Source organism: Bacidia gigantensis (assembly GCF_019456465.1).
Source record: "Bacidia gigantensis strain McMullin 20006 chromosome Unknown contig_278, whole genome shotgun sequence".
Taxonomy (NCBI): Eukaryota; Fungi; Ascomycota; class Lecanoromycetes; order Lecanorales; family Ramalinaceae; genus Bacidia; species Bacidia gigantensis.
The window spans coordinates 1,045,725-1,067,616 of record NW_025408606.1 but is presented as its reverse complement, the minus strand read 5'-3'; the positions used below and the strand labels follow the sequence as shown (position 1 = coordinate 1,067,616).

Below are 21,892 nucleotides of genomic sequence, written 5' to 3'. Positions count from 1 at the left end.
GCTCAATGGATTGCGGGATGAGCTTGGTGCTTTCGGCTTGCGAATAATGATATTGTATCCTACATAGATTAGACAGAGTGGCTACACCGATTAAGAGATAGACAGAAATGCAGCAAGTTTGCATTTTGATTGAAAACCCTCGAGACCCATGATGATTTGTATTGCTATATATTCATTCATTTGCAGACTACACGGAGTGTCACGCATGTAAATATCAACATTTCTTCCTGTCATGTCATATGTCCTCAGCCCATCATGGTCGATACAAGCTGGCTGCAATGTACATCAACAGAATACATTCTGCCGACGATCAAATTGGATTCTTAATCTCGTTGTATGTTTGGTACCGCCAGGTCGCAGCTCGGTCTTTCCATCTCACATGGAGGCGGTCCCTCTTTCCTTGCCTGAATGCCCGCTTGCTAAGTGTACATGACGAGTTGATCTTGCTAGAAATGCTGTAAATGCGAATGCCGTTAACGAATTTGATTCATTGGTGTTACGTATGGCATGAATCTTGCGAGGTCTTGTTGTGTGGTGTGAAAAGTTTGAGCTCTGAGATCTGTGTTATGCACGTCATTAACAAGAGAAAAAGCCGTGAGTTAAGTATCCAAGCTGGAAAGGCTTTGCAGGCTGTAAATCTATGATGCAGGTTGAAAGTAGGGCATCCCTAGATGAAGACTTGAAAATGACTACCCGCTGTCATTGATGGATCCATTCCCAAACCTAGCAGTGGGTGCATAGGGTTCATGGGTACCGTAGGGGAAAGTGTCCTTGTAAGTGGGCGGCTCCATCGGCCTCATAGGACCAAGAGCTTCGCAATCAGTCCCTACGTAAGGTGTATCGACGTGCTGATGATTCGGTAGCCCTTGGGTCAGCTGGCTCCTTGGCCCGAGGCCAACACCTGGCGTCATTGCTAGATTGCTCTTTGCTAATTGATAGACATGTTCCTCTTCGTGAGGCGATGAGCTGCCTTCGGATGCGTTCGTACTGTTCCCCACAAATCTAGCATTTGTCGCAGCGGATGATCTCTTGCTGCGTCTGCACTTCTTAGCCGGAGGCGAGACGGTGCCACTGCGATCATCTTCATAGTCGCTGCCCTCTTCTTCGTAATGCTGACGAGGGCCTTTACGTTTAGGCCTAGTTAATGCGACTCGATTGGTATGAGACCCAGTGCGTCCTCCGGTCACAGTCCTCACATGCTCAAGACGGTTGCCCTTCCCACGGCCCCGTACTCCTTTATGATCCCGGCCCGCATCAATAGCTTCCTTTTTCTGAGCATTCACTCGTCGATTGTTCTTAACCAACTACGAGAATTCAGCGGCATTCAACGTCAACAGTCTGAGTCAACCCACTTTTGTAGCCTTCGATGGGTCCTCAACAACACGATTAATGTAGGGATCTTCCAGCAGATGCTTACACACAGTTTTTTGAGCCTGTCATAGTAGTCAGTATAAATCATGGAGTGCAGATAATGACTGAGTTACTTCTAGCGTCTCACAGAGCGCATCGAGACGCTTCTCCAAGGTACTGTAAGCTGTTCCCATGTGCCTCGTCTCACAGAGCGGCTGGCCAGTCTCCTGGCGCCGCTTTGATAAGTCCTACGTATTCATCAGCCAAGTAAATTCAGAATTCTGGAAGTTTTCCATACAAGCATGTCCCGACAAACTTGAAGAATGTGATCAGTCTTTGTTTCCCCCAGCTTTCGCCAGGTTTTTAAGATGCCTTTGTTATCCTCGGTATAGCCCATGTTCATCATCGCCTTGTAGAGCTTTTGCACAAGAGGGTCCTCGGCCTCTGTTACTGGCTGAAGCGTCGGTAAATTTCGTCCCTGAGATGGGGCAACCTGGATTGCGTTCTGCAACGCACGATGCGTGTTATCCGGAGGCGCACGATTTTGATAGAGACCGACGTCAGAGGGTCGATTCCGAGGATCAGTGCCACGGAACAAGGTATCTGGGGTCACAAAAGGTGACGGTACCAAATTGGTGGGAGCATGATGCATAGGCTGCATAGCTGTAGAGCGCATGTAAGATATGGGCTGAGTTTGGGGGTTGACACTGTTGAAGTGAGGAAGGCTCCAACGATCCTGATGCATGGTATTAATACCAGGTGGGGGCATCGGCGGCCCTGTGCAACTCAAGGGCAGGCCATTAATGTTTCTTAAATCTCGATTTGATAGCAATGGGTGGTTATGGCTATGGCGAGGCTCTTGGAACATGAAAGTCTGATTCAAATTGGGTAGTTGCTCAAACCCCATGTGTGCTGATGCTCGTTTGGGCATGAGCGCGCCATAGCTGTTCGACAAGTTCTGGGCTTGATTGGCATGCACGGTATGTTGAGGGGCGGCAACTAATGCCAGCTCCTGACCGTCTTCGGATGCTTCATTCTTTGTGTCTGTATCAGACTCAGGCTCGTAAGTATGTACCTTATTCATGGACGTTTGTCGCCGATGAAAAGGACCATGAGCTGGCAATGACCCATGGCGATCTGTCATAGGTGAATTGAGATTACTGAACTCTCCATAGCTTCCTGGCGTGATCGGTGTGACCGGAGATTGATTCAATGGGGTGAAGCCACCATTCAGTAGACTGGACGATTCGTAACTGCTCGAGGCGGGTGACTCGCAGTAGGTCTCCTTTGGCAGTGCTTCTGGTGTATGAGGCTCCGATACAACATATAGATGGGGAGTATGGCTTGGAGTGGTGTTTGCTATGTGTATTTGAAAATCAGTCAAGAGGTCGAGATTGAAAGGTAAATGTTCAAGTGAAGAGTCGGGTAAGTTACCGGACATCGCGGCCTCCGCTACAAATTGATTCATGATCTTTGAGAAGAAGACTGAAAGAATCAGGCTGATGAGATCAAATTGTTGCGTGTCAGAGAGTAGAAATAATGAGTGAGACAATGGCTGGTGTGAAGGATTCTTGCCAATCGCAGAAAGAAGAGCTTGTTGTCAGTCGAGTGCTTGTACGACGTATGTCAAAGACAACGTGACTGATCTGAGGTTTTTCTTTGCTTCTGGTCGCAAGAACGCAATTTAAGAGCGAAGACCGAGCAATCGAAGGCTTAGCAATGTCATTTGCCCATGACGAGCCTCAAGAAATTCCGCTGCCAATTGGTGCTAGAGACGAGTCCGATCAAAGGGGGAAGGATTGACGAAGTTGCGGGTGGCTATCTATATTTCAAGAGGTCAGAAGCATTTTGCAAGCTGCAAGCAAAGCATCATTCGTGGCAATCAGAAGGCGCTGTCCACTTCAGAAAGGCGACCAGGAGAACCGAACTCAGAAGTCCATTGGCACATGGCGATCCAAACGAAAAGGCGGTCAAGAGGATCGACCATGGATGCCAATGGACCTCGATATAGAGTTCAAGACGATGATAGGAAGGATATTGGAAGAGGCATGTGGATGCGCTCCACGGTGTCGCCTCTCGTAAGAAAGAGCTACGACTCACGTGGAAAGTAGCGCCACCTACCCCTCGTTGTCAGAGATCACCACCTGTCGCAGTGGACTTTCTGCCTCGATTTGTCATCGCATAAAACATACACGTGCAAGGAGTCACATGCCATGAACGGGGGAGTACCTTACCTTTGACTTCGGCTTTCCACGAAATTGTCATAGAAAGCTAATGTGTAGTGTTTGGACTGGCTGGTGGGATGACAGGCTTCTTAAAAGCCTACCTGGCTCGAGTGGGCACAGAACAATAGTCTGTCGCTACGCAGTGATTCGTTTCTGACAATAGGAACATTCAATAACAGTGGCGTGAATGGGAACATGTTCTCAAATTAACAAACATCCTTGGCACCGACAGCTCGAACACAACCAATTCCTCTTCACACCGCATACCCGGTCAAAGGGATCAATGTAAAGCGTGGACTGTGATTTGCCAGTGTTGTACTACCCGTTTCGGGCGATTGTGCCTGGGGGGTATAATTCACTTACTCCTTATTGAAACACATCACAGAGGCCGACTTCACTGATCCTATGACCTCTCAAGGTGAGACATCTGCGGGAACTCAGTTTCAAATAAGCTTATAGAAGCTTAAGCAGTGTGGACGCCACTTCATGTTGCACCCTACTTTGTTAGGTATTCTACTTGTGGTAACTATACTCGGATTTTGCGAGGAAGTGATTGAGGTGTCCGATGCATTCTTACACCCCGCCGCAGAACGGAGTGCGTGTATTCTCACCGAAGAAAATGAACATTCTCAAAGAATGCTGGATATCCCACCTTCCAGGTAGGTTTGTTTGACGGAAGCCGCGCGAAATTAGGAGGCCTGGAGCCAATGTATGAGCTTCATTTGAGGCAAGAACATGGCCACGATAGACGACATGAGATCTCAAGAATCGAATGGTCAGTGTGATAAGACTGGTTCGACTTTGTGAGAATGATGCCTGAGAATCATCCCTTAATGAAGTGATGTTCTGAATTGTGACAAACCCTAGAACTAGTACACTTTCGGATATAGAACTAGTAGCTCCATGCGAGTTGAGCGTAAGTATGAGGATGGTATATAGTCCGACACATCACAGTGCGTCACATCAATCAGAGTAAAGATTGAAATGACTAGGTTTTGCTACCATCTGCGCCCTCGACCGCGCCCTGTGCCCTGGTTGACGCTCCCATACCCATATCCCATCTGAGAATTATGTTGCTGTCCATAGCCTTGGTTCCCATAGCCTTGATCGCCGCCTTGACCTCCCTGTCCACCCGACATCATCTGCGCGAAAGCGCCAGGATCCATCTGTGAAGGGTCCATCCCTTGAGCCATCATCTGTGAAAACATCTGTTGCATTTCGGGCGGTATATCCGGCATGCCAGGCATTTGGGGCATTCCACCGCCAGGCGCTCCCGGGATTCCCTGCATACCGGGCATACTTGGGATACCATTGCTTAATAAGCTCTGCATATTGTCCATCTGCTTCTTTGAGTCGGACACCTCTTTTCGCACGGCTTGCTGCTTTAAACAGTAACTGGCCCACGTAAACTCATCGAAACCATAATTGAAGTAGTCTGTCATGTCTGAGCCTGGTCGTCGCCACGCCTTCTCCTCTCCTGGTAAATCTAACGAATATTGTAAGTGTCTTGTTTACATCTCTAAAGAGCATACAAGACGTACCTGCATCCATGTCGACTTCTGTGATAGGCCTACCGCTAGGCTCATGTATAGGTTTCGCCTCAACATCTACGCTCGATGTTCTCACAGCAGGATATGCTGTGCCGGCTTTCAAGTGAGTCTCTTTTGCGGGTGTTCCTACCCTTACAGCTGCTGAGCCTGACCTTACTAGTCCTGGTTCGATCGGGGTCAAAAGTGGAAGGGCTGATCTGTTCGAGGCGTTGACATGGGTTCCTTGACTACAGCTTTCAGCTCCTTCTTTTGAATATTGTGTACTGGACCCTACAGGATGTCCTTCTTTGGCTCCTCTTTCCGTTCAGTGATGATGTCTATGTCCTATCTGCTGTCAGTACGAAAATGAGAAGACGTGAATGCTTCTCCATACCGAGTCGCTTTCGTCCTCAATCTCCTCCCCAGACTCTTCGTCTTGGGGGACATTTCCATTGCTCGTGTGTTCAAGCTGATCCGGCTGTACTATTTTGCCCCCACTAGCATGGTTTTGCGATGGTTCACCTTCATCTGGAGCGTAGATGTCATCGTCCTCGTCGTCTTCCATCGCCACGGTAGAATGATTGGGGCGTTCTACAAGCCTCCTCAAAACACTTTTGCACTAGTTCTAGTGGATGCGGAAGGCGGAAATCTCCCGCCCGTTTGCCAGAGCCAAACAACGCGCTCCACTCTTGCATTTCCCATTCCTCGCCGTATTGAAAGAATTCATAATGTTCCGATCCAGCTCGGGACCCAGTCTTAGCATATCAACTACAACAGCGAATGCTCTAGGGTAGGTCATCGCGAGGCGAAGCCCACCTTTGGCACTAACTTCAAGAAGCACCCAGTCCAGTGCTCCACCTCCGAGCGGAAACATACAGGCGAATAAATCGCTCTTGGGAAGCTTGAGTACTTCTCAGCCGCAGCCGATGTCTAATTTCTTCTCCGCTCCGAAAACAGCTACTGGGTCTACGCAGCAGACAGGTGGGTTATTTGGATCCCAGCAAAATCAACAACCGACAACCAATATATTTGGATCTAGCACCACTCAACAGCCATCAGGTTCTATGTTTGGTCAACCTCAAAACCAGACCGGATCCGGTCTTTTTGGCAGTAAAATGAGCAACGGCTCGATTTTCGGGTCAACGCAGAGCGCCACGCAAAATCAGTCGTCGAACCTCCAGCAACCCCCCAGCATATTTTCGGCAAGCATAGGTCAACAAAGTCAAGCACATCAAACAGTGCCTGGAGTGAGAATCAGCGTCAATGAGCTCCGACCAACAACGAGGTTCAATGACCTGCATGAGGAGCTTCAGAAAACAATAGAGTATGTTGATGCATTTGTCTTGAGCAAGATCAGACTCCAGCAAGACTGTGAAAGTGCCAGCGATAGCTTGGAACGAATGTGTCAGTCCTTAGCGCCTGATGTGGCCTACTGCAGTGAAAGCCTTGATACTGTACAGAGGGCACTTGAATATGACGCGCAGTCTATAGCCTCTGTCAAGACTGTGGTTCATACCGACGCCGCAGACGCAAAGCTAAGCTTCAAGGTCATCAACAACCTGAAACTTCCTCAGCAATTTCATCATGCTACTTTATGGAATACCGTTTCAGTGCCGCAGCGCACCACACCATCTTTCTCGGATGATGCATCTGAAGAGAGAGCAAACCGCACTCTAGTCGACTATTTCTCAACTCAGGCCGAAGAATTGTCTAAAGGTATTACGGCCTATGAGCGAAACGTGACGGAAGTGGAAACCTACCTCAATAGCGTAGAATCCAACGCGCTTCAGCAAATTCAGCAACTCGCTCTGACTCGAACCCACAATGGCGGCGAGAAGAGCGCTGAGGATCAAGTCCGAGAACTCGCTGCGGTATTGAGAGACTTCGAGAGTGGCATCCTTAGTGTCGCTACTAAAGTAGGAAACTCTCGTGAAAGCGCACAAGATGCAATGCTTGGGCCCGTCAATGAGACACCTCGCTTTTAGGTCCGAGGATCTCGATCAGATCTTCGATAAACGGTGCTTCTAGACCAGGGACGCGAAGCTCTTCAAAATAACATTAAGCGGTGCATGCTCGATTGCTCGAAACAAAAGTCTACCGCATGCCAATATCGGAACCTTGACTGAGACCATGGGGAAAAGGCTCGGGCGTCAAACAGATTCTGACCTACACAACGGAGGGCTTTTTCCATTCATATCTAAGACGCGTTCAATTCCCAATTTGGCTTTACAGACGAGCGCGGTCTTTGCAGTTAGGCGCCAGCTGTACACAGCTTGTCATTGGCTCATATGCCCCGAGAGGGATCGCAGTCGTCCCTTTTGAGCCTCCAGATATTCTAGTGCACTCTGCTCTTATGCTCTTCGGGCGCCTTCAAGATGATGGCATCATGGTCGTTGCTGCGACCGTCCGTCGCCGCACGTCCTCGTACTTCTTTTTGCGCCGGATGTATCGAGCCAAGGAGCCTAAGTTGACTGCAGACGTTGTCGGCGCATTTCTAGGCGATGACGGTTTGCGCAAGAGTGTCGTACTTATCAACTCTCTAGGTCTTTCACGACTCAATAGTCAAGAGGATTCAATAGCAGGGGTTTTCATTGACGAGGTTACGTTCTGCTGAGTTTCATTCAAGTAGGAACAGCTCCAACCGAAAGGTAGCAATCACGTCGTGGCAGCAATCAAGGAAATATTCTCCAGCGATCGCATAAATGTTTCATGAACAAGCTCTCAATGGAAAAGTGGACCAAAATGATGGTATAGCATCTCGATAGGATTGTTGCGACGACGTCCGTGCAGAGAAATCCTTGAGAGGTGCACTGGCACGTGCTTTCTGCCCCCTTTTTGGACCTCGAGTGTTCTGATATCAGAACTAAGGTCGATCCTTCGGCCTGAACCGCTGTGCATGGCTTAAGGTACCTCAATCTTGCAGGAGTACCTACAACGGAATGCCACAGATTGTGGCGCAGAAGTGGGGAGCTATCCACTTTGGTAGGAGGCCACCTTCAGGATTGCAGTCGCATGATGTTTCTTTGGCCAGCGAGATCCGCATGCGGCAGCCCGACACACATCCGATGGGCTTGACGCTGACCGGAGATGCAGAAAGCTGGTGAGAGGCTGACATTTGCCCGCCCATTTGAGGCTCGGGATTTAGCGCAGAAGCTTCGACCATGGGCAGCCTCATGCTTTGCATCGGATTGGCAGTTCGTCGCGTGAGCCTGCATCCGCACCACGCTCAGGCCGGCGCAACAACAGTTTCAGGATTAATTATGTAGCGCGCTTCTGCACGCGGTGGATCAAACAAGCCAACTGTCCAAGCAATTCCGCTGTCCTCCGGGCTCGATGGCATTAAACCCTCAGATACTCCGCAGAGGTATCTTCAGCATGGATGTGGCGCCGATTGAAGCCTATGAATAGAGACAGTAGGGTGTGACCACATCCGATTGCACACCCAACCCTCTCTGTTTTTGGTCATTAGTTACGGTATTGGCGATCATCCTGGATAGGAGGGAGCCTCAACCTGGCTGATCTCGTGTGCGGTTATTGCCAGGGCAGGAGAGCAATTCGAGTGAGACAGGCAGAGCATGACTCGGCGCACTGGAATGCAGATTGTGCAACTCTGAGCTTGATAGGGACCAATTCGGAGATTCATTTCCATGGGGCCCTGTGGCTGCACTAGCATCTACGATAAGATTAGATGCTACTTTGACAACGGCATGGCCGCCGCCGAATCGGGCAATACTTACGCAGTACGCACGCACCGGACGGGGAGCACATGGTCGGGAGCCTTGAAGGGCGATGAGACCTGTGACGTCTAATTAAAGTCCCCTCCTGCTCTCCTGGCTTGCCTCTGGCGCCGCGATTGTTGTACTGAGGACGGTCAGAGTTTCACACGATGGTAATTCGCCTCGAAGGGTCTGAAGGTTTGCGCTTTCCAAAAAAGCGCTCACTTGGGGCTTAATTGCCGCAGTCATCAGAGGAAATTTCCCGGAGTTGCGGATAATACAAACTGGAGACCCCAGTGAAACATCCCGACCTTAGACTTCAAACGGCCTGAGGGACCTCTCACGACGTAATCTTGGCCCGCTATTATTTTCGTCGTCACGCGTTTGAGGGTTGGACATTACACTGTTGCGTTCGCGTTAGAAGAAAGACAGACTTGGGTTTATTTCTAGACCTCCGCGCGCATGGATCCGAAAAGTCCTCTGAATCGGCACCCTACGCTGTTGTGTTTCTGTAGCCTTTGCCAATCGATTCGAGCACAACCCTCCGGTCTCATCAGGTGCAGCTTTGACGCCGATCAATTTAGATGGCGTTCAGCCTCAACAGCCCTTGACAATTTTCCCATTACGATAAAACCCCTCCTTGGAGATCACGTAAAAGCGACGAGCTGCCCATGAGTACCTCGAGCTTCTGCACCTCCTCACTCATGTTTGTTGTATCTTCTTAAGCCTCAGAGACAACACTAACCTTTTGATATTGGCGATTTGCGTGGTCACTAGCCTCACTGAACGTTGGACCACCAATTCTACTACTGAAGACCGCCATCGTTCTATTTGAAGAATCACCTTTTCGTGTCTCAACTAAAGCTGCAGGCTTTAGACTCGTATTGGTTGGATAGCTGGCCACTTGTTTACCCAAAAGGTTTATTATTCACCCCGTTCAAGACCCTATGAATCGCCATCAAGTCCCAGTAAGATCCGATCACCAAATGCTTGTTACCTCTCCGAGATGTTCGTTGAACTGCAACGGCCTGTCGATGCACCTTCCACCGCTGAATGAGACTTACCAAAGCAACTACATGACACCTCCTATGTCAGCCTCCTACAGCCAGCCGAAGTTTGATGACCGTATCTCGAGTCATTACAACAACCATCATGCGCCGAAAACTTCTCACCATGCATCATCAATCAAGCGAGCCCCACCGGCGGCAGCTGTTTATGCTAACAAGGCCATTGCGAAAGACGGAAGGAGTGAATTGAGTACCCCAAGCAGTACTGACACCTCTGTCGCTTCCAACCCTCCTGGTAGTGCAAGGACGAAAAGTTCCTCTGACTGGGGAGGCGATGTCCCATCTACTACGCATGACGCATCCGAAGCACAGCTTGTTCCTGGGCCTCCTGGTATTGCTCGCAGGGCAAAAGCGCATGTGCCTTCCGCCTGTGTCAATTGTAAGAAGAAGCATCTGGCATGCGAAACTAAACGTCCCTGCACAAGATGTGTGCACAACGGGAAGGAGGTAGGTCTTAAGGCTGTACATTCATCCGTTGGTGCAGGAGCTCACTGTTCTATAGGCAAGCTGTGTCGACACTGTTCATAGGTGAGCTTTTCAAGCCGTGTTGAATCGTTGAGAATCCTTATCGGTTCTACCCTTTTCTGGACTGCTTTTGCGTCGACTGACGCCTCTATGACTCTCCTCACTTGTCTCTAGAACCTGATGAAGCTGACTTTCGAACCTCTGAACAGGAAACGAGGGCGTCCAAGACTTCGAGAAGACGACAGCTTTCGAGAAATGACCCTAGGGACCGGCTCATCTTACGGAGATGTGTATCAAACGCAGGCGGGTGTTTTGGCTGCCGCTCAGCCTGGTCGTCACAGATCCAAGACGTACCGAGAACTCCGCTCCCAGCCCGAAACTGCATACGTCGATCAGCGGCCGAGGACTTCCGACCCTGCCTTCAACCAGACTCAGTATCCCCGAGATCTTCTTAGCTATGGTTCTTCGATACCTGCGACATCGTACCAATCTAGCCAAATCCCGACCGTTCTCCTGAGCCCTGATTTTGTTGTTGCACAGCACAATCGTGCGTTCACTGATGCACTTTCGCTGCAAATCACTGCGAGAGGTCAGACTCTCGTCAATCTTGTTATTCCTGCAGAAAGGGAAAAGATCCGTAGGCTGCAGGCTGCAATGCGAGCCGAGTACCATAATTCAGTCCATGCGGCTCGGAAGCATGGAGACCTTAACACCATCGACACAATGCCTTCGATAGATCAGCTGGATATCATGCGCGCGACAGCAGGCTTCGAGACCAGATCTGAATATTGGACATTCCGCTTGCCCAGAGAGCAGTCGCGCGGCTACCCGATCTCGATATCTCTTGCTAGAGACGGCGGGTTCTTTGTCATCCTGACTTTAATCCAAAGCGCGAACCCTCTGCAATCTCCACAACTCCTGCAACAGCCAATGCTGCTCTCAGCGACCTCTCTAGGCGGAATGCCGTCTCCGCCAAACTCCCTGTACCAGAGCAACCCGTCACAAGATCGTCATCAGCGTAACAGCTCGACGGACATCAGTATCCCATACCTTAGCTCTCCAGCAGGCTCTGGTTTCGAGGATGCCTTGATGCCAATGCACCCGACTCAGAGCACTGCGAACTACCAAGCGGCGTCCCCTCCTCGATCTGTGCAGGTTCCTTACTCAACGCCTCGGACTAATTCTTCAAGCTCTGCGTCGGCCTCAGGCTCCGAGATCCCCCGAAGCTCGCCGACTAGTTCCCATCATCCTATGCCACGCGATAATCTGAAGCATCTGCAGCTCCCGCCCATCCGAACAGCCCCAACCCCGACGTCAGAGCCACAGACACCACGAGACCAAAGACGCCGACATGGTACGACCACGCCAAGCCCAGCAAGGAGCAGTCCCCACAATAGTAAGAGAAAGAAGAGGAGAAGGCTGGAGATTGGGGACGTGTTGCACTGAGGTCCCTCCTTTCCCTGCTTATCCCCTATTCTGGGGGTCAGACGTCAAGGTCGGAAGCGCTCGATGTGCCTTCGAAGGCTTCAAAGGGGCTCTGCCCAAAATACTTGGTGGGTGTTTTAGAGGTGTTTGGCGTACTAAAAGTTTCATGCATGAAGGAGGAATTGAGCTCGCAGATATGCTTCGGCTGAAATAATGGAAAGGTGTAGAACGGTCATCTTGAACGCGGACATGTTTTATTGTATGGTGTCTAGTATATAATATTGCAGTGCTTGCCAGATTTAGATGAGACATTGTTGTTCCACACAGCCTCACTATATTGTGCATCTGCCTCTACAATCGCAATTCCTCTCACCAGCTTTGGGAATAGTCAGGATGTAGTCGACAGGGAATTCATGGCACTGACACTCAGAAATATAGCTAGAGCGTCTCACACAGCCCCATCTATCGCCTATGCACATGCAGGACTCACCGCCTTTTGAAACCATTACTAGGAATTTGTGCCGACAGGCAGGCTACCGGTACATGTTCAAGTAAATTCGGCAATTCTGGCGTCAGTGCATTTGCTCCAGTATTGCACTCCGACGAAATGCTAGCATGTTTATGGATCTGTGAATAGCAATGGGCAATTGAGAGTCTTTGTCCATCAATTGATCGAGCATGAAAGTAATTTCCCTTTCCTCTATGTGACAAACTCAACCACTTATTTGATCCCAGAACGTCACAACACCAAGGCGAGATTGAAAATGAGCGATCAGCCTCGTACGAGGAGTACCGATATTGAGATGGGGCAGGTTTTCATTCATTGAGTAAACCAGATACTACAGCCTCAAGATCTTCAAGTCTTTCCGACCCTTCAAGCCCATCCTCTCCATCCTCAAAATTGGCTTTCCGCTGCCTCTCCCTTTTCTTCTTCGCCTGACAAATCTCATCAGTTTCTTCAACGTCGCTCAGGCCACCAAAGTCCCCATCACCTTCCTCGAAGGGCACAAGTTGTACACCTCCTCCGTATCCTTCTTCCTCCTCACCTCCATCACCACCCTCTCTCATCTTTGCCCTCTTCTTCTCACGTCTCTCTCTCCTCTTGGCTTTGACAGATTCCTTATCTACCAAATCCGCAGCCTTCAGCCTCTCCTTCTCCCTACTCACGAAACCAGCCTTTTGCGCATCCGCCAAACCCTGCGCTCTAAACTTCTCTTCATCTTCAAGCTCATAGATCTCATGCGCATTGCCGTCGCTATCATACACCAACTTCTTCCCTTTCTCCTGGTACTTGAGGAGTTTCTTTTTCGACTTCAACAGCTTCTCGCGCCGCTTGGAGTCGATTACTAGAGCCTGGTCCGTGAGTAAGCCGTTGGTGGCGCGTGCTGAGATGTTGTTCTTGCCTATCCCGCTAGTAGTGTGAGCAGGCGCATCTCTACGTGTTGGTGCCGTTATTCTGGTGTGGTCGTCGCTTGTTGAGGCGGAGACGGCTGTGTTGCTTAAGCGGCGCTTCACTTTCATAAACCCGAGTTCTTCTTCGTCGCTTGAGTCGTTGGCACTTGATGCCGATTGCTGGGGTGCTTTGTGAGAGATGAGTTTGCTGTAGTGGTCTGTAAGAATGTCTTGATTTTTGCGCTCGAACATTCGATCGTACTTTGTTCGTGTGCCTTTCTCTCTGGCGTTGTTAGTTTCCTTAGGCTGACTGTCCGGCTCATCAGCCTCGGAAGCAGATGATGGAGCGACGCCTCTCGGAGCGTTTTTCAGCGCTTTCATGGTGTCGCCCTTCCCAAATTTGATTCTTGGTGCGCCTGGTAAGCCTAGACTGTCCGAGAACTTTTCAAGTGGTAAATCGTTCAATTTGAAGACGTCCTTGTCTTTCTGAATATGCACAGAGCGAACGTAGGAAATGAAAGCTTTCTGACCTAAGTACTTCAATTCAGGATCTTTGAAACACATGTTTTGAAGCTGGCTTTGAATACTCTGCTGCTTCTTCTGCCTGACATGGATCTTTTCTAATGTTACTTTCTTTTGTTCCAGCCGCTTGATCATCCCTTCTTCCTCGGTGGGCTCAAGAAATAGCACAGCTTTCCCGTCCCGTTCGTAGCGAGCAGTCCTGCCTACTCGATGGATATATGTATCAGCGTCTTCTGGACAATCAAGCTGTATCACCCAGTCAACGGCTGGGAAATCCAGGCCTCGCGCGATAACGTCAGTCGCAAAAAGACAAGAGTATTTGGAGGTTGCAAATTTAGAAGTAATGTCAAGCCTGGCACCTTGCTTTTGACGGCCATGCAAATGCATCAAAGAGATACCGGGCTGCATATGTCGGAAAGATTCATACACGAATCGGACTTGTTTGCCTGAAGAGAAGAACACTAGAATTTTGGACTTAAGATTTGATCTCAGAAAGCTCCATAATGTGTCTAACTTTTCTGGAAGAGGTGTAACGATGTAATTCTGCTGAAGCGTAGAAGGCGTAGCACTACCAGCTGTCTCATGAACAGATATATACTCTGGGTCTTTTAGACTTAGTCTAGCAAGGTCAGATACCTTCTTCGTCTGCGTAGCAGAATACAGAAGCGTCTGTCTTTTTTTCGGTAGGTGCTCAACAATTGCATCAACCGTGCTCTGGAAGCCCATGTCCATTATCCTGTCCGCTTCGTCAAGCACCAACGTTTGGAGGTTATCAATCTCAAACGTAGAAGTCTGATCCATATGCTGCAATATTCTTCCAGGCGTGCATACTAGAATGTTCATTCTTCCAAGTCGCTCGCGCTCCTCTTGAAGACTCTTTCCGCCAATTACAAGGCCGGCCGAAAACGTGTGGTATCGACCAATCTTTCGCAAGACTTCAAAAATCTGGATTGCCAATTCCCGTGTTGGTGATAATATGAGGGCTCCCAAGCCATCATGTTCGGTCCATGCTTTTCTGTAGAGAATCTCTAGTACTGGGACAAGGAACGCAAGAGTCTTTCCACTGCCAGTCTTTGCAGCCCCAAGAATGTCGAAGCCTTGCAGCCCACGAGGAATAGCTTGTCTTTGAATCTCGGTAAGTATCTTAAAATGCGAACTATCCAAGCCTGCAGCTGTTGGCTGTGATAGGGGAAGTTGTGCGAAAGCATCCAGATCCTCTTTCAAGTCGATCTCGTTCACTCGCTTGTCCAGTGCTCCTAGATCTTCTGCCCTTTTCCTCTTCAGAGATTTCGGATGGGGCGTCGTGCTCACTGGCATGGTAGGCCTGAAATGGCGGGGTGCCATATCCGTCGATTCCGTGCGAATTTAGTGGAACCTTGAAACTGATCCCAAACATAAATCTGAAAATCGATTGTGGCCATTGACGCTAAGATAAGATAGCCTTGAAGCCAGTCCTCATAGCACGCATGTATGATTGAAAGTACGCTTCGCCTGGTGGGCCACCACCATTGTAAGCAATGGCGAAGTGCCAAATACGGGTACGTACATGGGAAACAAGGAAGTCGTGGCATACATTTGGTGAAAGGTAGCATTCAAATCTGACAGGCCTCAATCTTCTCAGTAGATTCATCCTTCCCATATTGTCGTCCAAAGCCTTTCGTCATTTCTCAAGGACTTCGCCACCTGGCCAAACCGAGGAGGCTCCCCAGATGATGGTTCGGGAAGCCTCAACCATTGACTTACAATTTCAGGAACTTCTTCCTTCACATGGCTTACACATATCAAAGCTTGTTTGTGACTGAGCCCAGATATTGACTGAGCATTCGTTTGGTCATCCGCCTTGACGGCCACATTTCTATTCGAATGCTTAGAATTCGTGGGTCTGAATTCGCGAGTCGTCCCCCATGTCAAGAATAGCATACATTTGTCTCGGATGGACTCGTCCATCCCACTAAAAGCCTCGTCCAAAACCACCAGATCTGGCTTCTTAACAACGGCGCGCAGAAATAGTGCAACCCTCTGGGCAGAGAAAGGAAGTTGTCCAAACGTGGTTTGGTCAGCCCAGTATGGCTCGCCGTCGCGTGATCTCGAAGACTGGGGGAGCTCTTTTTCATCAGGTAATGAGTTGGTCGACAACGAGATTGGGGTAAGGTTCAGCTCCTTCTCAAACCAACGTAAGCAGGCAGTCACCCTTTCACGTTCAAGGCTAGATATCTTTGCTGTACCAAGAAAAGTGTCAGCCCAAGCATTCTCTAGCGTTTTTCGGATGGTCAAACTCTTCGGGAAGAATGCGTGGATCTCTGGCGAGGACTGGCCAATCCTTGCTTGGACGTCAAACAGGGAGATACCAGGTGCACCTAGACAGGGCAAACGACTTCTGCCAAAAATCTCAATTGGCTGTGAGTAGGCTTGAGGGTGATCTGAACAGATCAAGGAGATTAGAGTAGTCTTGCCGGATCCGTTGGGACCGAATATTCCCCAACGATCGCCTCGACGAACGTTCCACCAGAGACCGCGTGGGGTGCTAGTAGGCAAAGTTTCTGGATGCTGCTGCTGCCAATCGCCTAGTATTGTTCTACCACCGTAGGCGACCTGCACGCCATTCATAGCTACGAGACGTTCCCTTGGATCTAGCTTGATGTCAAGTCTTTCGCCCGCGGAGAGAGATACAGAGCCTTCCCCATTCAAAGATTCATTTCTGTTAGCTCCATTAAATTCTTTGGCACTCGTAGTCAGCGGTTTACCTGTATGTCCGACTCGCAACGCTGGTCCAAGTCGCAGGATGTGCGTAATCCAGATTGGTAGGGGATCTTGAGGTCGAATTGACAACATCACACGAGGTGCATTTGCTTCTGCTATCGTCTGCAAAAGGTGTGACAAGTGGGTCACCGTTGGTGGATCTAGACCCATAAACGGCTCATCCAAGAGCAAAAGTAAAGGTCGTCCCAACAAGGCTCGCGCAATCCGTGCCCTCCTAATTTGTCCGTTGCTGAGGTTGCCCATTGGCATCGCAAGCAACGCCTCCAGGTTGAGGTCTTTGACGACCTTTCCAAAGGCTTGATGTGGATTGTGTCCATCTAGATCTTCCGCTGGATTCAGTTCGATTTTGCCTCTCAGGAAGTCGAGCACGGAGAAATCGGTCTCTTCTCGCCTGCTTTCATATCGCGCGCTCAAATAGGCGCCTCGTGTGCCCAGGTTTCCCACTCCGCCTCTCTCTCCGGCGAAGCCAACATATTGTATGGCTCTAGCCGGATTTCTGTGATGCTGATCTATGCCATTCGAGGAAAGAAATGGGAAAGAGCGCGCAGTTGGAGGGATGCAGATGTGCTGTCCGCGAAGCAATTCAAAGAGCGTGGTCTTGCCGGTGTTGGAAGGGCCTATGATGGCCCAATGCTGCTGTTCAGACGTCTTCGAAGGTAACTCAAAGCTCAATGCTGGGAAGATGGGCGGATTCGTGGATGCTTCGTCCTGAGCGGTAGATGGATACTGTCTGTAGAACGTTGCCCTATTGAAGCGCACTATCGGCGACGGGGACGACGACAACACAGCCGTGGTGTAAGCTCGTACGCCATGACACGGGTTTCGCATGGCTTGGAGGTCCCCATGGCCAATGGATTGGTAGAATTTGGCTCGAGACGTATAGGCTAGGATACGGCAAGCATCGGCTCAGTGGTTTTCTTTATGGAAAGTTTCCACTTCCTACGTCACACGACCATCTACGAACGTTGGAATGCCTTTCCCAAAACCACAGCCCAATCTTCGCGCTTTCAAATCTCTACCCACATGTAACATCAGGTAGGCCTTCACGTTTGGTATGCCCGAAGGCCTCAACGGTCATGCGGCGACCTCAATACAGTCTCAATCTATGGATGCTGGAGCAAGACAGAAGACACAATCATCTACAAATGCTACTTCGGTAGCACTTGAGGGGGCGGGTGCCCAACGCCACCGTGATAAGCAGAACTTCAACTACGTATGGCGAAGCGGAGTCGCAGGAGGTTTGGCTGGGTGTGCTGTAAGAATCACTCGCTTCTTTCGCCGCACATGCTCCCTCTCTGATACCTACTTTCTCTAGGCGAAAACAGTAGTTGGCCCCCTCGATCGTGTGAAAATTCTCTTCCAGTCCTCAAACCCCCAATTTGCCAAGTACACAGGCAGTTGGTCTGGCGTAGTCACCGCGCTACGGGATATAAATCGTCAAGACGGCGTACGCGGACTTTTTCGCGGGCATTCTGCCACACTGCTACGCATATTTCCTTATGCCGCCATCAAGTTCCTTGTCTACGAACAGGTGAGATTCCTATTGATACGAACGCCAGACCAAGAGACGGCGTTGCGGAGATTATTGTCTGGGAGCTTGGCGGGGGTGTCGAGTGTATTCACAACCTATCCTCTCGAAGTAATCAGAGTGCGACTGGCATTCGAGACCAAGAAAGATGGAAGTGCGAGTCTGAAGAGGATATGTGCGCAGATCTATCATGAGCGTCCACCATTGAATCCGCAGACCTCCTCTGTCGCGAACATGCCTGCGCCGCGATCTGGCCTCATTAACTTCTATCGGGGCTTCTCGCCTACGATGGTGGGCATGCTGCCTTATGCGGGCATGTCATTCCTTACGCATGACGTGGTGACAGATGTTCTGCGGTGGCCGGAGCTCGCGCCTTATACTACCACAACCCTTTCAGGTAATATGGAGCCAGATCGGCCACTGGTTTTGAAATATTGGGCTGAGCTTACGGCTGGTGGACTAGCGGGATTAGTATCGCAGACGGCATCGTATCCCCTGGAGGTGATTAGGAGGAGAATGCAGGTGGGAGGAGCAGTGGGGGATGGTCATCGTTTAGGGATGGCTGAGACGGCGCGGATGGTGTGGTTGGAACGTGGATGGAGGGGCTTTTTTGTGGGGCTAGGAATTGGCTATACTAAGGTCGTGCCAATGGTTGCTGTAAGCTTTTATACCTATGAAAGAGTGAAGGCTATCTTGGGTGTTTGAGAGACCTCTGTACTTGCAAGTCGCGGGCATGGCATTGCAAAATCTGGGGAATAGGGGGTGGCGAGATGTACATAGGACCATACTCTGTCGGTCACCGCTTGGTATCTTAGCGCTTGAATATGACTTACGTGGAACTAGGGACTTCCTTCCACTACTCCTCATGATGAACACCATTTACCAACCTCGGGCCATTCGCAAGATCCATTGCCTCCTTAGCTTGCCTATATCTTTCCTGGCCCTCCCTTTCCCGCTTCTGAACGACCGCGACTTCTTCCCTCAGCGCCTCTACCCTCCGCATAAGCGCAGCTTCTTCACCAATCTGCAGATTTCTGAAGCTCTCTAGCTTTCGGTTCTCTTCCTCTAAAGCCTCCGCAGCTTCGGCGACTTTCTGCCTCAGGGTCTTGGCCCGTTTCTGATATCCTCCTAGATGCAAGGACAGTTTCGACTCAAGAGCATTTCCACGCTCGGCATCGCGCAAGATGCGAGACTGAACTTTATCGAAGGCCTGGTTGATGACCTTGTCCTTGTCGATTCCATCTTCCTCGTAGCTCAAGAGGCCTGGAAGACCAGAGTCGTCCGGATGAAGGGAGGCATACAATGCTTCAAAATTGTAGCTCGGATAGGTCTCCTTCATCAATGACACTTCTTTGGCAAGCTCCAAGCGCGCAAATGCAAGAAGATCATCGTCAATAGTCGCCAATGGTACAGATGAGCCTTGCACTTTAAAGCCAGGGAGTGGAAACTTGAGGCTATCATTCACAATGAGCCGGGCCTTTTCCTCTGCTATCATCGCTTCGACAGGATCAGATAAATCCGAAGCTGCCTTAAGTAGAACATCTGCATCGACAACAGATGGTCGAGGTAGGTTGCGCTGCATCACTTGAGTTCTTCTTTTGAGCTCTGCTCTCTGCGCTGCTTCTTGTAGAGCCTGGTTCCTTTGATCCCTTTCTGCCGCATCCTCCTCCGTTGACTCCAAATTGCCATGAGATTCCACCTTCTCCTCAGGCAACTCTAGCTCGAAATCGAGCTCTTTCGGCTTTGGCAAAGCGGCGAATTGAGACTTTAGTTGTGATCTTTTGAAGTCCTCTGCTCTTTTAAAATCTCTGGGAGTAGCGCTGGCTAGCTGCATTGATCCGGTCTGATTCAACGTGAAGTTATCTCTAGGTGTTCGCAAAGGGGTAGCTCCAGGTCCCTTAGGAGCTCCTCCGGGAGTGGCGGCCACACCATTTGTTCCTCCTTGTCGCATTGGTGTAGTCATTGGGTTTGGGGTTTGTACCACATGTTTTCTCGGAGCCACTCCGTCAAAGCCAGTAGAAGCTGACCCTTCATGTAGAGGGGTGTTTTCTCCCCCAAGTAGTGAAGATTGTGTCTCCGTCAAAGCCCTGATGTTCCGTATCTCATTCGCGATGTGGTCTTCTTGTGGGGGTGCCCGTGGGGTTCGCATGGGTGTATTTGCAGTAATGCCATTGTAGTTGCTTACCAAGCCTTTCGTAGCTTCGTTGTCGGTTTCTCCGGCAGTTCGATTCGCTTGATCTCCAGCCATGCCCATCTTCACAATATCCTCAAGTTCTGCTTCACCGACTTGAGGCGCAGGCAAATTCAATGTCCTTCTCTTATTACTCTGTTCAGCTTCCCTGATTCTCTGCATTTGACCAGCCTTAGCTGCTGCTGCGAAGCTTGCCGGCGGCTTATCTTTCTCGCCTTTCTGGCGTTTTGAGCCTGTATCATCCTGTTGCTGATCTATTTTCCGCTTGTTCGCTAGCTGCTGTTTCCTGGGATCAAATGCTTCCGTTTGTTTCTCGTTTTGCTCGATTTCTTCCTGGGTATCGTAGAAACCTGGCGCTGCACTCTTTTCAAACGGTATATCTGCATTGTAGTCCATTTGGCCTGGTTTTCGATTCGTAATCTTGATATTTATGCCTGCATTCTTCAACTCCCTACGTTTCTGCAGTAACGCCATCCTCCTTGAATCTTCCAACTGCCGCTCTCTGGCTTTCCTTTTGGCTTTCTTCCCCTGTGTATTTGCAAGGCGAGCTCGTGCCTCACTGAGCATCTCTTTCTCGTCTTCGTCCAAATCGATCGTGTCCGGCTTCGCCGGCTTTGACTCAGGATCGGGGTCTAATTCTCCAGGCCTCAACCTTCTCACATCATCTGCACTCGGCGCCTGAGTCTCTCCTCCCGCGGGACCTCCAAGGCCGAGCTCATCATTCTCCTTTGCTTCTGCTTCATCTAACAGCTTCTGATACCTCTCGAGGCATTGTGTGGCGGTTCTCCCAACAATAGGCGCGATTGTTCTCCATTGCGTGGGCATCAACTTTGCAAGATGTAGCAGCTTTTCATCCTCCTCCTTTGACCACTCTATCTTTCGAATACCTGGGTCTAGCCATTCTGACCACCGTGCTTTGCATTGCTTAGGTGTCTTTCGTGCAAGTAGCGAGGAGACGCGAGCCCATTGATTCAAACCGTACTTGGAGACGGAGGCTTTGAGAATCTCATCTTCGATGTTAGTCCAGACGCCTCCTTTGACCACAGGCATAGAGGGCGATTTTGAGAGATTGTAGGCCTATACGTTGCGGCAGAGACGCTGCGAAAGGTGAACGCAGGAGACAGAAAGGTTGTTGTAGTACAGGAAGTAATTCTACCTTAACGAATGAGAGGCCGCCAAGGCTTCGTTGACTAAGCAATTAATATCTTGTCAATGACTTCATATCGGCTGTACGCTCTCTACGCAACAAAACGGACGGATTGTCACGAGCATGCTGAGAATTGCCAACCAACGGTTACTGGCTCGCAGAATGCAGTCTAGTACTGGAGTATCCCAAATTGCATGCACAAAACCCTCGCAGGTCTCCACAGCTGCGTCAAACAATCAAAAGGTAGCGAAGCCTACTGAAACCTCGGGAGAGACGCCCTCGAAATCTCGATCAGAAAAGCCTAAGACGCAGTCAGAGGCCGATGCAGAGCTCAAACAGAAGCTCGAAGCCATGTCTGGCGGAGGAGGTGAAGCTGGGCTTGAGCTTGAGAACGGACAGCCTGTGGCGATGAAGCGCGGCGTCAGAGAGAACATTTTTCGCTTGATTTAAACGCGTCCATGGTTTCGTATTCATCCGACGTCTATTCTAAAAAAACTCAGAAGAGGTTGCAAAAAAACGTCGTAGCCCCGTCTATGAAGAAGTGATTGCTCACTTCGCTACGATTGCTTGGCCAC

General features: G+C 49.9%; 7 protein-coding genes across 7 annotated transcripts; 2 read left to right on the top strand and 5 right to left on the bottom strand.

Annotated features, from left to right (window-relative positions):
- Positions 1-689: 689 nt before the first annotated feature.
- Positions 690-2,818, bottom strand: KY384_007795 (uncharacterized protein; the record flags this gene model as incomplete). The annotated part of the gene is made up of 4 exons (XM_044816285.1): positions 690-1,304; positions 1,353-1,433; positions 1,485-1,598; positions 1,649-2,818. 4 exons carry the CDS (start codon positions 2,816-2,818, stop codon positions 690-692), a joined length of 1,980 nt encoding a protein of 659 aa, XP_044666925.1.
- Positions 2,819-4,573: 1,755 nt separating this feature from the next.
- On the bottom strand, positions 4,574-5,669 carry KY384_007794 (uncharacterized protein; the record flags this gene model as incomplete). The annotated part of the gene is made up of 4 exons (XM_044816284.1): positions 4,574-5,061; positions 5,117-5,352; positions 5,400-5,449; positions 5,499-5,669. 4 exons carry the CDS (start codon positions 5,667-5,669, stop codon positions 4,574-4,576), a joined length of 945 nt encoding a protein of 314 aa, XP_044666924.1.
- A 361-nt stretch (positions 5,670-6,030) lies between these two features.
- On the top strand, positions 6,031-7,089 carry KY384_007793 (uncharacterized protein; the record flags this gene model as incomplete). The annotated part of the gene is made up of 1 exon (XM_044816283.1): positions 6,031-7,089. One exon carries the CDS (start codon positions 6,031-6,033, stop codon positions 7,087-7,089), a length of 1,059 nt encoding a protein of 352 aa, XP_044666923.1.
- A 2,819-nt stretch (positions 7,090-9,908) lies between these two features.
- On the top strand, positions 9,909-11,798 carry KY384_007792 (uncharacterized protein; the record flags this gene model as incomplete). The annotated part of the gene is made up of 2 exons (XM_044816282.1): positions 9,909-10,334; positions 10,527-11,798. 2 exons carry the CDS (start codon positions 9,909-9,911, stop codon positions 11,796-11,798), a joined length of 1,698 nt encoding a protein of 565 aa, XP_044666922.1.
- A 795-nt stretch (positions 11,799-12,593) lies between these two features.
- On the bottom strand, positions 12,594-15,008 carry DBP4 (ATP-dependent RNA helicase dbp4; the record flags this gene model as incomplete). The annotated part of the gene is made up of 1 exon (XM_044816281.1): positions 12,594-15,008. One exon carries the CDS (start codon positions 15,006-15,008, stop codon positions 12,594-12,596), a length of 2,415 nt encoding a protein of 804 aa, XP_044666921.1.
- A 309-nt stretch (positions 15,009-15,317) lies between these two features.
- KY384_007790 (uncharacterized protein) lies at positions 15,318-17,279 on the bottom strand (the record flags this gene model as incomplete). The annotated part of the gene is made up of 1 exon (XM_044816280.1): positions 15,318-17,279. The coding sequence occupies one exon, from the start codon at positions 17,277-17,279 to the stop codon at positions 15,318-15,320; it is 1,962 nt and encodes a 653-aa protein (XP_044666920.1).
- Positions 17,280-18,835: 1,556 nt separating this feature from the next.
- On the bottom strand, positions 18,836-21,220 carry CEF1 (Pre-mRNA-splicing factor cef1; the record flags this gene model as incomplete). Its single annotated transcript, XM_044816279.1, has 1 exon — positions 18,836-21,220. One exon carries the CDS (start codon positions 21,218-21,220, stop codon positions 18,836-18,838), a length of 2,385 nt encoding a protein of 794 aa, XP_044666919.1.
- Between the last annotated feature and the right edge of the window lie 672 nt (positions 21,221-21,892).